The sequence below is a fragment of the Rhinatrema bivittatum genome, chromosome 7 (assembly GCF_901001135.1).
Source record: "Rhinatrema bivittatum chromosome 7, aRhiBiv1.1, whole genome shotgun sequence".
NCBI classification, from domain to species: Eukaryota; Metazoa; Chordata; class Amphibia; order Gymnophiona; family Rhinatrematidae; genus Rhinatrema; species Rhinatrema bivittatum.
Window position 1 is genome coordinate 153577413 of NC_042621.1, and position 15682 is coordinate 153593094.

General features: G+C 43.1%; 1 protein-coding gene across 1 annotated transcript in view; it reads left to right on the plus strand.

Annotated features, from left to right (window-relative positions):
* The window catches only part of PARG (poly(ADP-ribose) glycohydrolase), a 511630-nt gene that overhangs the window by 261709 nt on the left and 234239 nt on the right, over positions 1–15682 (plus strand). The window contains exon 16 of the mRNA XM_029610698.1: positions 2450–2510. Coding sequence (XP_029466558.1) covers positions 2450–2510 — 61 coding nt within the window. The remainder of the gene's footprint in view (positions 1–2449; positions 2511–15682) is intronic.

Below are 15682 nucleotides of genomic sequence, written 5' to 3' on the forward strand. Positions count from 1 at the left end.
CTTTAATAAATATGCATGATAATGATTTGCAAGCATATTATCACATGCATATTCATTAGAGATATACTTAGAACCGGACCTGTTTGTGGCCCTCGAGGGATGGGCATGAATTCCTCTGAATTCGAAGCAGCATCTAATTGTTGTCTGAGGACACCATGGGGCCAATGTAATAAGGTGTGCTGAAGCTGCCACGGGTTTGTGTGCGCCTGTATATGCATTTTCCTGCGCAAAGCCCTATATAGGGATGTAATAAGGGTTTTGTGCGTGGGGGAAAAAGCACGTACAAATGCGCTTACAGACCTGCGGTTTTTCCTGCGTGAATGCATGCTAACGGCATGCGAAGGAGGCAATTAGCTAATCATAAGCAATACAGGGAGCCGTGCTAATGGTAGTGTGGGTTTTTTAACGCCACGGTCAGGGAACAAGTTAAGTGTCAGTGCTGACTCGGGGGGGGGGGGGGGGCGGCCTATGTTGGCATCTGAGCATCCTGAAAACCACTTAGCTGAGCGCCTATCTCGGTGTCTGAGTGGCCAGGTTAGCTAGGCGCTTTTCTCGGCTTCGGAGTGGTCAGCTTTCCTAGGTGCTTCCCTAGGTGCTTTTCTGAGCACCTGATCGTATAGATTCGTGATCAACTAAGTGCCTAGCTCAGCACCTGAGCGGCAACATTTGCTAGGCACCTTTCTGGGCGCCAGAGCATCCATATTCGCTCCCGGCTGAATGCCTGTGTTGGCACCCGAGCATCCAGATTGGGGCCCAACTGAGCACCTATGTCACTGCTATGCTAATGTAATAAGGGTTTTGTGCGTGACGGCAAATACTACAAAACTCAGCCGCCAGAATACTTACTGGTAAAGGCAGAAGAGATCATATCACCCAAACACTTGCAGATTTACACTGGCTCCCAATAGAACAGAGAGTTCAATTTAAAACATTATGCACAGTTCATAAACTAATAAATGACGAAAACTCTGACTGGCTAAACACTGCACTACGATTACATGTCCCTCAAAGAAGTCTCAGATCGGCCAATAAAGCTCTGCTAACCATACCCTCAGTCAAAACAGCAAAATTGACCCAAATTAGAGAGAAAGAGCACTATCTTTGGCAGGACCATTATTATGGAACACATTACCACTGGAATTAAGACTAATGAAGGACTTAAAACTCTTCAAAAAAGGCTTAAAAACATGGCTCTTCAAAAAAGCATTTCACAGTGAGGTAGCGGAATAACAACACATACACAAAGCAGGAAGTCACCAAGTAAAAGCAGAACTGCTTATTTTATTATCTTCTCACAATTAAGTATTAAATGAGACAGTTAATCGTAAATGGTAACCACACCCATTCCCCATTTAGAGTATATTATTGAACCATGTAACCGTATAATAATGGCACCCTATGGATAATTTAGAAACCACATATTTGTGCCTAACTGTAAACCATTGTGATGGTGCCCTACTAAACGACGGTATAGAAAAGTTTTAAATAAATAATGTGAATTAGCATCCATGAAAATATTTGCCGTGTTTTCTGCAGCACAGTTATTTAAAATATTAAAAATACTTTCCAAGGTCATACTTTCACTTAATAGGGAGACCCGTTCGCTCACTCGCTTTTATGTGCAGATTATCGGCGCGGGTTTTGAGCGCGGATGCGGCCGCTTATTACATAGGCCCTTACCGCGCTTAGGTACGTGCATTTATTTATCTGTATGTGTTTGGATTTTTGCGTGCAAATCATTTGCATAATTTATTTTTTTTTACATTCTGCGGAAGCAGCATCTTAAGTCGTGCGTGGTGATCAAAACTTGCGCTCATAACTAGCACCTGTTTTGCCGTGAGTCTTATTACATCAGCCCCCATGAGAGCAGAAAGTTAAGGAAGCATGAGATGTAGACCTCATAAACCATTTTCTCTATTATCGGTTACAATTTTTTCCTTAAAAAAAAAAAAAATGTCCTTACTCTCTTATATCAATTCTTGTCCTTGAATTATTTGGCCACCAGTTAAAGTCAATTTTGTTTTTGTACTGTTGTTCTGAAGTGTATTAGATAGTACTGTTGCTTCTTCTCGATCAATCCCCTGTGCTGTTTTCAGTTCTTTGTCCTGCAGGACAATGGGATGTTTAGATGTAAGAGAAGAAGAGTAGGGTCTTAGATTAGAGCAGCTAGGATGGGGGGAGAAATGACAGAAGGCATCAAGAGTGCTTGAATAGTTTTATTATGCCACACAGTCAATCAGAGGTGAAAGTATTCTAATCTGTATGTGTAGATTTCCCTGAATCTGTGCTCTTCCCACTAATCTGCACTATCACGGTCAGCCCCATTTTGATATTGTGTTCAATTTAGGTTTATAATGCTGAATTTTGCTTTCCTATTTACAACAGTATGGGTTCTTGAAGTTTCCTAAAATTGTATGTTATGTTAAATTATTTGGATGTTTTTCCTCAGAACCTACCGGCCTGGTGACCTTCACGAGACAGAGCTATCAAGTGTTTCCAGAATGGGAGAGGTGAGCTATGCAGTTCATACTTATTTAAAGCATCTATGATTGATCAAAATATTTTTTGTTCTATCACTTATCTCTGAGCTTGTTGGAGTTTTGTACACTAATGGCTAGAAGGCATAGGAATTGTTGAATGTACAACTATGGCAGGATTGTCACTTGTGCAAGGCAAAAAGTGGCATGATTATTAAAATCTATCTACAGCTAACAACTAAACCAAAGAGAGGGCTTGGATACAAAGAACCAGAGAAATTGCAGAGCAGGGAAAACAAATTCATTTGGTTGCTATAACTTAGTTACAAGGTTAAAATTTGCCGCACAATCAGGCCGATACAGAAAAACGTGTGGGAGAGCCGGCGAGTGCCCGCTCTCCCAACGCATGCACAGGCCACTCTTTTGGGCGCGCGATTCAGAAAGCTCAGGTATGTAAATTAGGGCCCGTGGTAAAAGGAGGCGCTAGGGACACTAGCGCATCCCTAGCGCCTCCTTTGTGATAGAAGCTGCTGCTGTCAGCGAGTTTGACAGCTGACGCTCAATTTTACTGGCGTCGGTTCTCGAATTGAGTGTCCGTCTTCCGGGCCGCAGGCAGATTTTTAATTTTTAATTTTTTTTAAATTTTGGGGCCTCCGACTTAATATCGCTATGATATTAAGTCGGAGGGTGTACAGAAAAGCAGTTTTTTCTGCTTTTCTGTACACTTTCCTGGTGCCGGCCGAAATTAACGCCAGCCTTTGGGCAGGCATTAATTTCTGAAAGTAAAATGTGCGGCTTGGCTGCACATTTTACTTTCTGGATCGCGTGGGAATAACTAATAGGCTCATCAACATGCATTTACATGTTGCGGGCGCTATTAGTTTCGGGGGGGTTGGCTGCGCATTTTCGACGCGCTATTACCCCTTACTGTATAAGGGGTAAAAATAGCGCGTCGAAAACGCGCGGGCTAACAGTGCGCTCCACTGGAGCGCACTTTACTGTATTGGCCTGAATGTTATTTCAGATTCACAGGATCACAGAAATAAAGTGCAAAGCTAGTATAACCTGACTGAAGCCTGCACTTTCACGAGTTCTTCCTCTATATCTTGTGAGACACCTATTAGAAAGTGAAAAATAAAAAATTTGACTTCCTTCCAGGGTGCCCACCTTTCTGCTTTGCTTGATGGTTGACAAATCTTTTGTTGTTAATTTAGATTAGCATCATACTTTTTGTCCAAATAATATTCCAGTATGGTTTCAAGTTAAAGCATTTCAGAAATGTGAATGAAGCCATTTTTATATTGGATAGCTTGGCACTGTGTCTGTTGGATAAGAACATAAGAAAATGCCATACTGGGTCAGACCAAGGGTCCATCAAGCCCAGCATCCTGTTTCCAACAGTGGCCAATCCAGGCCATAAGAACCTGGCTAGAACCCAAAAACTAAGTCTATTCCATGTTACCATTGCTAATGGCAGGGGCTATTCTCTAAGTGAACTTAATAGCAGGTAATGGACTTCTCCTCCAAGAACTTATCCAATCCTTTTTTAAACACAGCTATACTAACTGCACTAACCACATCCTCTGGCAACAAATTCCAGAGTTTAATTGTGCACTGAGTAAAAAAGAACTTTCTCCGATTAGTTTTAAATGTGCCCCATGCTAGCTTCATGGAGTGCCCCCTAGTCTTTCTACTATCCGAAAGAGTAAATAACCGATTCGCATCTACCCGTTCTAGATGGTACATAACAGTTTTAAAAGGAAAGAGTGGTGAAGGAAGGATAATTGAATTTTCAGCCACCTTAAACTATACATATGCTTACATAGCATGCACAAACTTATCCCAGATTGATGTACTGGATGTTTGTACATACCTTATGTTTTCAAAGGTTTTGCGCATAAACTGCCTAGTATCATGCATAACCTTCCACCCCCTCCCTTAAATGAACGCGGTACTTTTACACACATAACAACTCTTATCTTCAAACTCCATGTCCGAGTAGCTTGTACTTATTCTCTGTGGGCTTTTGAGCATGTATAACCTCACAGGTAGTGGTACCTTACTGGAAATGTATCAAAGTATCCGAGTATGTGTGTGCCACGTTTATTCCTATAATTAGCCAAGTAGAATACACTCCAAAAAACACGGAAGCATAGAAATGATGGCAGAAAAGGACCAAATGGTCCATCCAGTCTGCCCAATAAGCCTGTGCCATGTAAATTACCCCATGCTATATGTTTCCCAGGCCATAAAATTCCCAGCCCTCGTTGGTTGCTGTTTGAATCTAGTCCTCTGTTACCCCGCCCCCGTGCTTATCAGTTTCCCCACACTAGCCATTGTTGATTGTTGTTGAATCCAATTCCCTGTTATGCCTTGCTGTTTAAGCAGAGAACAATGTTTGAGTTGTATCACAATAACACTTATTTAAGGGTAGTAACCATTGCATCAGCAAGTTCCCCCCATACTTATTTCCCCAGTAAAAGTCGGGCCCTCGGTTGCTGAACATACCCAATTCCCCTTCTCTCCCTGCCATTGAAGCACAGAGCAATGATGGAGTAATGCAGCTACAGTATCAAGGCTTAATGGCTAAGGATAATAACCACCGCACCATAAAGTTATTGCATGCATTCTTTTCTTCAATTCCATCCTTTAGCCTTTAGGGCTCTGCAGTATTTATCCTATGCCCTTTTGAATTCCTTCACTGTTTTGGTTTTCACAACCTCCTCCGGAACGGCATTTCAGGCATCCACCACCCTCTCTGTGAAGAAATATTTTCTATTTGAAAAGGAAAGTCACAAGATGGAACACAATTCATTGGTTTACCCTCATAGGTGGGCTGATATACTTCTCCGCTAATTTAGTGTTGGTAATTTTTACGCCGAGAAAAACTCTGGCTGCCCATTCAAAATCCAATCACAGGGTAACAGTTTATAGAACCGTGGTTGAACACTGCCGCTTATAAATGGCTTACTTAAAGCAAATTTTTAACAAAAGTATTTTTTGAAACATTTTTCTTTTCTTCTTTTTTTTCTTTTTTTTCAAGAAACAAAATTCTCCAGAGGTTTGATCAACTTAGATAGTTGTACTTATCTCATTGGTGTAGTCCTCAAGGCGGGTTATTTTGCGCCCTGCTACTTTCTAATTAGCCCGAATTTAAAGAGCGTCCTAGGCTCGCTCAATCTTGCCCGATACCGCTGGTGTTTCGAAGTATTTTTATCCTTCTTCTTCAGGGGCTGAGATATGCATTGGAGAACCAAACGATCTCTGCGACATGTAGTGGAGAAATATTTTCTGACATTGGTTCTGAGGGGTCCTCCTTGGAGTTTCCTGTCTTGGTCTGTGCACATCAGCACCCCCCCCCCCCCCCCCCCCCCCCCAAAATCTCAAACCACTCTTTTGTATTATCGTGTCCCAGATGCATGACTCTGCACTTCTTGGCATTGAATCCCAGCTGCCAAATCTTAGACCACTCTTCAAGCCTTTCTAAATCATTTTTCATTCTCTCGACTCTTTCCGGCATGTCCACTCTGTTGCAGTTCTTGGTATTATTCACAAATAGACAAACTTTACCTTCTATCCCGCAATGTCGCTCACAAAGATATTGAACAGATCCATCCCAGTACCGATCCCTGTGGCACTCCACTTATCACGGCTCTCTTCAGAGTAGGTTCCATTTACCATTACACGCTGTCTCCTATCAGTCAACCAGTTTGTAATCCACTCCACCATCTTGGCGCTCACTCTGAAGCTTCTCATTTTGTTCACAAGCCTCCTATGTAGGATGCTTTCAAAAGCTTTGCTGAAATCCAAATAAATGACATTGAACACTTTTCCTCTATCCAATTCTGTGGTCACCCAATCCAAAAAATCAATCAGATTTGTCTGACAGGACCTTCCTCTGGTGAGTCCAGCAACTTATCGGATTGTCGATAGTTCAATATCCTTTCTTTCAGCAGCATGTCCATTAATTTTCCCACCATGAAGTGAGGCTAACCAGCCTATAGTTTCCAGCCTCCTCTCTGCTACCACTCTGAAGAAGAGCGGTGGTGGTCCCGCTTCATAAATCTCGCGGCACCATTCCTGTTTCCAGGGATCTATTGAACAGGTCATTTAGCGGACCCGCCAGGAAATCTCTTGCATTCTCGAAGTATTCTGGGATGTACCTCATCCGGCCCCATGGACTTGTCCACATTCAGTTTTCCTAGCTCTTCCCAGACATACTCTTCTGTAAAAGGAGTTGTTTCTTGCCATTCCCTTCTACGGTCTTGTCATTCAGCAACGGTCTTTCTCCAGGGTCTTCTTTAGTGAACTCTGAACTGAAGTATTTGTTTAATATTTCTGCCATTTCTTTGTCTCTGTCCACACATTGCTCCTTGTCACCTTTCAATTTCACTATACCACGTTGGGCTTTCCTTCTTTCTCTGATATATCTGAAAAATGTTTTGTCATCTTGCTTTATCTCTTTGACAATCCTTTCTTCCGCTTGACCTTTTGCTTTTTTGTTTTCTTTCTTTGTCTCCCTCAGTTTCACCAGATATTCTTCCCTGTGTTCCTCTTTTTGGGACTCTTTATACTTCCTGAACCCTGATGTTTTTGCCTTTACTTTTGCTACCACCTCCTTTGAGAACCAAATTGGTTTCTTTTCCTTGAACATTTGCTTGCTTTTCTAACATATCTATTTGTTGCCTTTGTAATAGCTCCTTTTAGTTTAGCCCACTGTTGTTCCACATTACCCATTTTCTCCCAGTCTTCTAGTTCTTCCTCCAGGTACATCCCCATTTTGTCAAAGTCCGTATATTTGAAATTCAAAACTCAGGTCTTCGTGTGACTTCTTGGTATCTTATTCGCAATATCAAACCATACTGTCTGATGATCACTTGTACTCAGGCTGAGCATCTGTCCGGACATCATAGACATTTTCTCCATTTGTGAGCACTAGGTCCATGATTACACCTTCCCTCGTGGGATCCATCACCATTTGTTTGAGCACAGCCCCTCGGAGAGCATCCAGTATCTCTCTACTTCTCGTAGATTCGGCAGAAGGGATACTCCTCTCCACATCTGGCAGATTAAAATCTCCAAAAAGCAACACTTCCCCTTTCTTTCCCATCTTTTGAATGTCTTTGATCAGATCTCTGTCCAGCTCTTCTGTCTCAATTGGAGATCTATAGGCCACACTGATGTAGATGGAAGCTTCATCATCTTTTTTTTTTTTTTGGTTAGCCCATAATGCTTCTTCCCTACCCCATGTTCCATGTATTTCAATTGCTTGGATATTGCTTCTGACATAAAACGCTACTCCTCCCCCTTTCCTGTCCTCTCTGTCCTTCCTTAAGTTATAGCCCGGGATGGCTATATCCCAGTCATGTGACTCTGTAAACCATGTTTCTGTAACAGCAACAATGTCCAGATCCACTTCCACCATTGGAGCCTGCAGGTCTGGGATTTTATTGCCCAGACGACAAGCATTTGTGCTAAAAGCCTTCTAGCGTCCCTCTTTCAGGTTACTGCTCTTTTTGGACTTCTTTTGTGCCTTATTTAGCTGAATTCTGTTATCTCCTTCACCCATTTCTTTGAGATTTGGGGGATGACATTTCCAGTTTCCTTCTGTCAGCCCTGTCCTCTAGTTTAAATGCATTATGGCGTAGGATTTGAATTTGTCACTTGGGATCTTTTTTTCCTGCCACAGACAGATGTAAGCCATCTTTGACATAGAGCCTTTTACTGTTCCATACGTGGCACCAGCCCCCAATATATCCAAAACTTTGCTCCTTACACCAAGTTTTGAGCTATGCATTGAAGTTATCTATATGTCTTAGCCTCTCTTTCTCACAGTACAATGTAGCTGGTAATGCTTATCACAAGATCCAACTTGTAGAGGTCTCATAATTGCCCTTCTTTTATCTGTAGTGCAGTTGGTGCTTGATAAATGGAGGCCCAAACCTGCAGGGCATGGAACAGAAAGTGTTTTAGAAGGCAATCTGATTAAAGTAGTCGCTTGCGGTGGGGAGATGACATTTAATTCCCTGGGCACTTTTAGCCTGAGTAAATTCATTTGCCTCTGCAAAAAGATTGATTTCTAACAGTTATGATGGCTCTGTGAATTGCAAAGGGAAAGCACTCAAGTCAGTGGCATGGCTACAGGGCAGACTTGTAGCAGGGCACTGAGGTAGCTTATGAGGAGAGAGAAGAAAGGAGTATTAATAGAAAAAAGTGAGAAACTCATGCTGTTTTTGAGAGTTAAGATGATAGGTCATTCAGTGGCTGTAGCTTATCTGCTGTGTTATAGGGAATAAATATTATTTGTGTAGCACATAACCAGATTTATGCAGCACTGTACAGAGACACATAATAGGCCATCACGTCTCCTTGGAGCTTACAATCTAATTAAAACATATACAAAAATATCAAGAGCCTTTAAGTTAACTGAGAGGCCATAATTGGGAAAAAGATGAAATGGGTGGATCATCATGCATTTCATTCTGTACATTCCTTTTTTCTGTTCACTTTTTCCAGATTTGACAGTTAGTAATCTTTGTTAACCGTGCAGCACTAATCAAGCTTTTCTGACTGCTCTTGTGCAAATTGTCAGTAGTTGCTGATGCTGTTTAAAAAGTTCTAGGATGTCTTCGTTTTGATATAGCAAGGTAGATATTTACAAACCATTCCACTCCTGGGTGACAAAATTTATCCTCCTCTCTAAAAGGAAAAACAAATGGCAGAGGTTCCCAGAATTGTAACCATTTAGATGCTTTATAATAAGGTAAAGGTTAAATAGGAGGAACATATTTTTGTATAAGAGGTGTTGCCCACTGATTTGGGCAAACTTAAACACTTGCAGAGGCAATTCATTTTAAAGCATTAGGAATCCTGTTTACTTTACCAGTTTTCATTGGCATTCCTCTCTTAAACTTAAAATACACTTTATACAATCTAATTTTTTTTTTAATTGGCTCATGCCAGTTAAAGGATCTAGCTGGACTTGGGCTGCTGTCAGCCTTGGCCACAGGTCCACTTTGCATGCCATTGTGATGTATCCTCCCGTTTTCCCTATAACTGAGTATCAGTGAATGAAAAGCAGGTAGAGGACGCTCCGTACTGGAAGGGTCATGGCAGTGATTGACAGTTGTCAAGTGGTGCTCTTTAGTGGGCCCAGATTAACTTCTTTAAAACTAGAGTTTACAAATTTATTTTTTTTACAGTTTGAAACAAAAATACCCACTAGGAAGAACTGAAATATAAAGAGTATGATAAATGCTTAAAAAAAAAATCTCAAAATGAAGCGGCTTTGTGGTTTTGTTCATTGTGTGGCGTTGGATGACACCTGTTATACCATAGTCAAAATTTATTAACTATTAAATGATCATTACTAATTCACAGCAGAAGATCAGTTTATTTTTTGTGCAGCATAACAAGCAAATATGTATCTGCAGGCAAAATATGGAAAGTATGAGCTCAAAGGAATGAATCTCCCTCCAAGATAGTTCTAATTTATTGAATCAGTAAATGTATAATTGCTATTTAGCTTTGCTAATAATTATAAAGTTTAAAACAAAAAATGATCTCACATGCTTAGTCAATTTTTGTCCAGCTGTGATGGCCATTGAAGTAGCTGCAGGTTTTATTGTAGGTTGTTTCATAAGAATTTCCAAGCAACATAATGAAGTAGATCCAAAGTATGGAGAAAGATGGCCTTCTGGGCTGAGAACTTTTTGTGATGTAGTGCTATGACTTAATCACTTCCGATCATAGTGTATTTTATGTTCTGTTGTCACCTGAAAATAAGGTAAAAAACAACTCCTCCAGTGACCTTCAGCATTCTTATTTCTTTAATTTATTTATATTCAGTTTTTAGGCACTTCAAGGCAGATTAATTCAGGGACTGTAGGTATTTCCTTATCCCCAGAGGGCTTACAGTCTAAGTTTATACCTTAGCATTCTGATTGTAAATGAAATACAGTGTAATGAAATGAAATATGACACATTACTCATGGTCAAATCCAGAGAATATAGAAGAGCAGATACTGCACTTGAAAACAAATCAATGTACAACACAAAAGTGCAGACAAAATATCATAGTCCAAATGAATCTAAGAAAGTTGTATTTATTTCAATGTTTTCAAGTGGCAACTCCACTGTGTGCCGCTTGAAAAAATTGAAATAAATACAACTTTCTTATAAGATTCATTTGGACTATGATATTTTGTCTGCACTTTTGTGTTGTACATTACTCATGGTAACATAAAGTTATCAGATGAACAGGAAAAGGAGACCATAAGCAGAGTGTTCTACTGTCTGAGCATGGGTATGGTGAGTTGAGGCCATAGAGGTAGTCGAGTTCTTCTTGGGAATGTGGAAGACGCATTTACAGACCTCTTTTTTTTTCCTCCGAGGACAAGCAGGCTGTCAGTTCTCACGCATGGGTGATGCCATCAGATGGAGCCCGGCATGGAAAACTTATCTCAAAGTTTCTAGAACTTTGAGACTCTCTGAGCATGCTCATGTATGCAATACACCACACGTCCATGTGGGGTCCCTTCAGGCTCTTCTTTTCCATGGAGCTTTGTGTCTTGGGGTTAATGAGTCTCTATTTTTCACGACATCTCAGAAGTTTAGCATGTTTTTTCAGCTTTTTGGTCATATATCAATTTGTGCGATAGACACAGGATCCCCCCCGCTTCTCCCTGTATTGTTTTAGCCTGGGGTTTCGATGGTTTTGGTAAGTTTCCATTTGCAGTCGATTTCCCGGGGAGGTGGTTCGCTCAGTGGCCACCATCCATCGATTTTGATATTGTATCCCTCTCTTCTCACAACAGACAAGACCTATCCTTCAGCATCGGAGGCCTCAGCATTGTAGGAACTCAGAGCCGCACCAATGGACACCAAGCCATAGGCATTGGCGGGGCCATTGGTTCCGTAAGCATAGACAGTTTCCAGTGATGCTGGAGACTGGTCATCGCCTGCCTCTTCCAGGTTGAAGACATCAGGTTTGTTGTCTTCAGCCCCAGCACAGGGAAAGGAATGATCTGAGCATCAAGGGAAGCTGAAGAAACATTGGCATCTGTCCCCATCATTGCACCAACTTTAGCTGTGATGCCCCTGAACCGACCCTTTGGTGAGGAGCGCCGATCCTCCATCAATTCCAGGGGTTTGCCATGGTTTCCACCAGTCCTAATGTCTGCCACTGAATCCTTCTCTTGGTTCTGAAGAAGATTTTGTTACATCATCTGGATCCCAGCCAGCCTTGGCATTGGCAGTCTTTGAGGAGCTGGAGAAGTGCATGCTGCTGGCTGTGGAGAGGGCCATGCATGGCTTCAGAGTCATGGCACCAGGGCCAGCCCTGTTCATCCTTGAGCCGCTACTTGAATCCCTGCATGCGCTCATTTGGGAAGCCATCAGCCGATCTTGTGGTCTTCATCGTATGAGGAAGCTTCCCTAGTGACGGGGCAGCCTTGGGGTCCAGGCCACCACAGCCATCCAAGTCAGTTCCTATACTGCTGGCTGTGGACCTAGCATCTCAGGCCCTTTCCCTTGCTTATGACACTGAGGATGAGGCTCCTTATGACTCCCTGGGGAGATGACTCTTCCGATGTTTTGGATTCAGGTTCATTGGAAGGCGTTTCCTCTGAACAGTCATCTCCCAATGATAAAAGGAAGACCTCTTCTTCGCAGATTTTCTCCAGTTGACGTCAGGCCATCTCCTTTTAGTTACAGATGAAGGAGGATACCCAGCACAAGCTGCTGGATATTATCAAGTACGTGGAGCCTCTTAAGGAGGTTGTGGCAATCCCAGTTCATGAATTCTTATGGAGTTACTATTGAGGATGTGGGAACACCCTCTCTGTTACTCCCATCATTAGGAAGGCAGACATGATCTATCTCGTCCAAAAGGCTCTTGGATTCAACGAGCATCAACTGCCCCACCAATCTGTGGTAGTCTAATCCACTCTCAAGAAGGCCAAGCGAATTCTGACTCATTCCTCGGCACCCCCAGGAAAGGATCAGAGGGCCATGAATACTCTTGGGAGAAAGGTGTTTCAGTGTTCTATGCTCATCATCTGCATAGCGGCCTACCCAGTTCTATGTGAGCCAATATATGCGGGATACCCTGAAGCAGGTACAGCGTAGACTTACCTAGATGCAGGCTTCAGATCTTTATCAGGAGGTGCGGGAGTGATTCGCTGCTGTGCCATGCACTAGAGAGAATTTCTTCGGGGATAAGGTGAAGAACATGGTGGCTCAAATCTGGAACCACCATGTAACACTCCAGTAGCTCTCCGCTGGTACTCAGGACATAGTCTTCTCATCCAGGCAGTCTTTGAGGTCTGGCCATAGGAAGTCTTTCTTCCATCTGAGGAGATAACTATCCTCCACCACCTTCAGCACCAAGAGGCCCCCTCATAGCCATCCCAGGCCACAGAGGTCCCCAAAGCCACAGCCAGTGTCCTAGTCAACTCCGGTTACAGGGTTTTGGCTGGATCGCAGGGAGCATAGCCAAGTCTGCCATACTCGTGTTCAAGCTATGGAAGCATTGGTGGCCCTCTTGCAAGCAGTCCCAATGGAGGAGATCTGCAGAGTTGTGACATGGAGTTCCATCCACTCATTCGCATTTCAATACTGTTTAGATAGGGATGACCAACACAACATTAGGTTTGGCCAATCTGTTTTTCGGAAACCTGTTTGAGATGTAGAACCAAAATCTGTTCCTCCTAGGGCCCTGTTCAGGCTGCCACTCTCCTGTTACAAAAAAAAATTGTTGTTAATGTGACCGTTGGCACCTGTTTTTTGGTCCCCTTTTTTTATTTTGGGGGCTGCCTGAAGCTAGGGATTAACCCATGTGCAAAGATTGCCATTCTGCTTGTCCTCTGAGAAAGCAGAGTTGCCGAGGACAGCAAGATGTCAGTCTTCATGAAACCCTCTCGCCTTCCCATGGAGTTGAATTTTTGCTTTGTGGTTAGTATTATTTTTTTATTTTAGTATTTAATTCTATGTTATAAAACTAAGAGGACCCCGTGTGGATGTGTGGTATATTGCATACTTGAAGCATGCTCAGAGTGGCTCAGTCAAAGTTCTAGAAACTTTGACATACGTTTTCTGTGCCGGGCTTCATCAGATGATGTCACCCATGTGCGAGGACTGACATCCTGCTGTCCTCTGAGAACACCTGTTACAAGTAAGCAACTCTGCATTTTGCTGGTCATTTGGTTTTAGGTAATTTTATCATTTTCTATCGATGAGTAGGCTAAATTAGCCCTGCTATTTGGGTGACGTCACAGATGACACCCTCTAGCAGACATCTTCTCCAAGGTTGAAAAGTTTTGATGTGCTGTGCCTGTGTGGCACTTCCCAAGTACAGTGTGTCATCACGGTCTTCGTTTTTTTTTCTGCACTCAGGCACGGATGATTTTTCTCCATCTCTCTCTCAAATATTTTTCTCCTTGCACCAGTGAAACCCAAACAGCACTTTTAAGTGCTAACATGATCTCTAATAAAAACAGGCTTTTAAGTATTGTGTGCCAAGGCAGTTAGGCAGAGAAGATCCCAAGGCTTATCTATCACAGGCTGCGCTTTCCAAGGTAGTTCCACCCTGTAGGACTCTCTGTACCAACCAGGTGTTCGTTGCTCAGGTACAGTAGTTAGATGTGTGACCACCTAAATAGTCCTGCTTGCTTTAGTGCTCCGTGTATCAGTTCCACGTGGGCTCAGCTCCGAGGGATACAAAAGTCCACAAACAATGATCCCATTAATAAAATATAATGTTAATGGTTTTCCCTCCTGGCCATTACTGGTTGAGGAACCATGTCTCTTCCCACACTTATCCCTTGGGTCTCGTTTTCTTCTCAAGTATAGCTGCCAGGGCCCCTCGGGGACAATTTCCTGGACTGCCAGGTGGCAGTTCTCCTTACTATCCTGCCCGGGTCACATTGTGCTTTTCCCCCCTCATAACTCAAACAAAAAAGACCTAAATTATAAGTTCCATCAGTTCTTTAGGAGAAACCAAGAAAATAAACCATTGCTTAAGCACTACTTGTACAGGCCTGCTAGGCAGTAGCACAACACGCCCCTTCTCCCCACAGTTATGCTGCAGGCAACAGCCTTTCCAGTCCTCCAAACAAGCAAGCAAAAATAATTGGAGTAGCCTTACTCACTCTATTTCCATCTCCGTTGTTTCATTTTCAGCCTCTGGGTAATCCACCTCCATGTCTTCTCCCCCTGTCGTGGAGCTGACCTCTTATTTAAACTACTCAGCCTCGTCCTGCATCTCCTCCTCCTCTCATCATGGGTTCAGGTGTGTGCATGCCCTCCCCTGAAATCATTCCTCCTGGTGTATGACCAGCTCTCTTTCTCTCTTCCCATTGGTCTGGCCTCGGCACAAAGAGGCTGGGAAATGTAGTCTCACCCTGGTCTTTCTGTGGCCTTTGCTGCCTAGATCTGCCCTGGGCTCTCCCTGGAGTAATCCAGTAAACAGTGGACCTCATCACAATTGTCTGTGCGGGCACATTATGTCTGTAACTGACAATCATAATTATTGCTGTATTTGTGTTGGCCTGGACCATGACCAAGCGTCATGTAGAGACTGCAGATGAATGTTACCAGAGCTCAGAGGCAAAGGGCCATAAAAATTGCCAGCCTCCGGGACCAAGGAGGAGCTTTATCAACCTCAGGAAGCTATGTGCCCACTCTGGGACGTTCAGTCCAATCGTCCCCAGGTCCAAAATCAAAGTCTCATGATGTGGCCAGACGTTCCTTGTCAGTGGAGCCAAAGAGAAAAAAGTTGCAGATGCCTAAGGTCAAACTGGCGCCAAAAAGGTAAAATCCGGAATTCCGGCTCACGTCCCGATGCATGTGCACCGCCGGACAACAGACAGAAGGTGCCCTCATCTAATGGGCAAGATACCTCCACACAGGGGTCAAAAAATGCGTCTGGTGCAAAATGTGCCACTATGATCTCGGAACAGGACGCGTTGGCGCCGTCTTCCTGTAAGAAGCCGAAGCATTCTATCTTGGCGCAGACTGCATCATGCCCCACGAAGAATGACACATTGGTGCAGAGTCACCACTCTGTGCATGGCACATCGCATTTTCATCATCTGCACTGCGCCTTTCGACGCATGGAAAATGTTGACGCATGCGTCGTCCAAGGAAAGGAGTTCTCGTACCAATTAGCATCAAGAGGTCCAGAGCCATCAGACAAATAAAAGAAC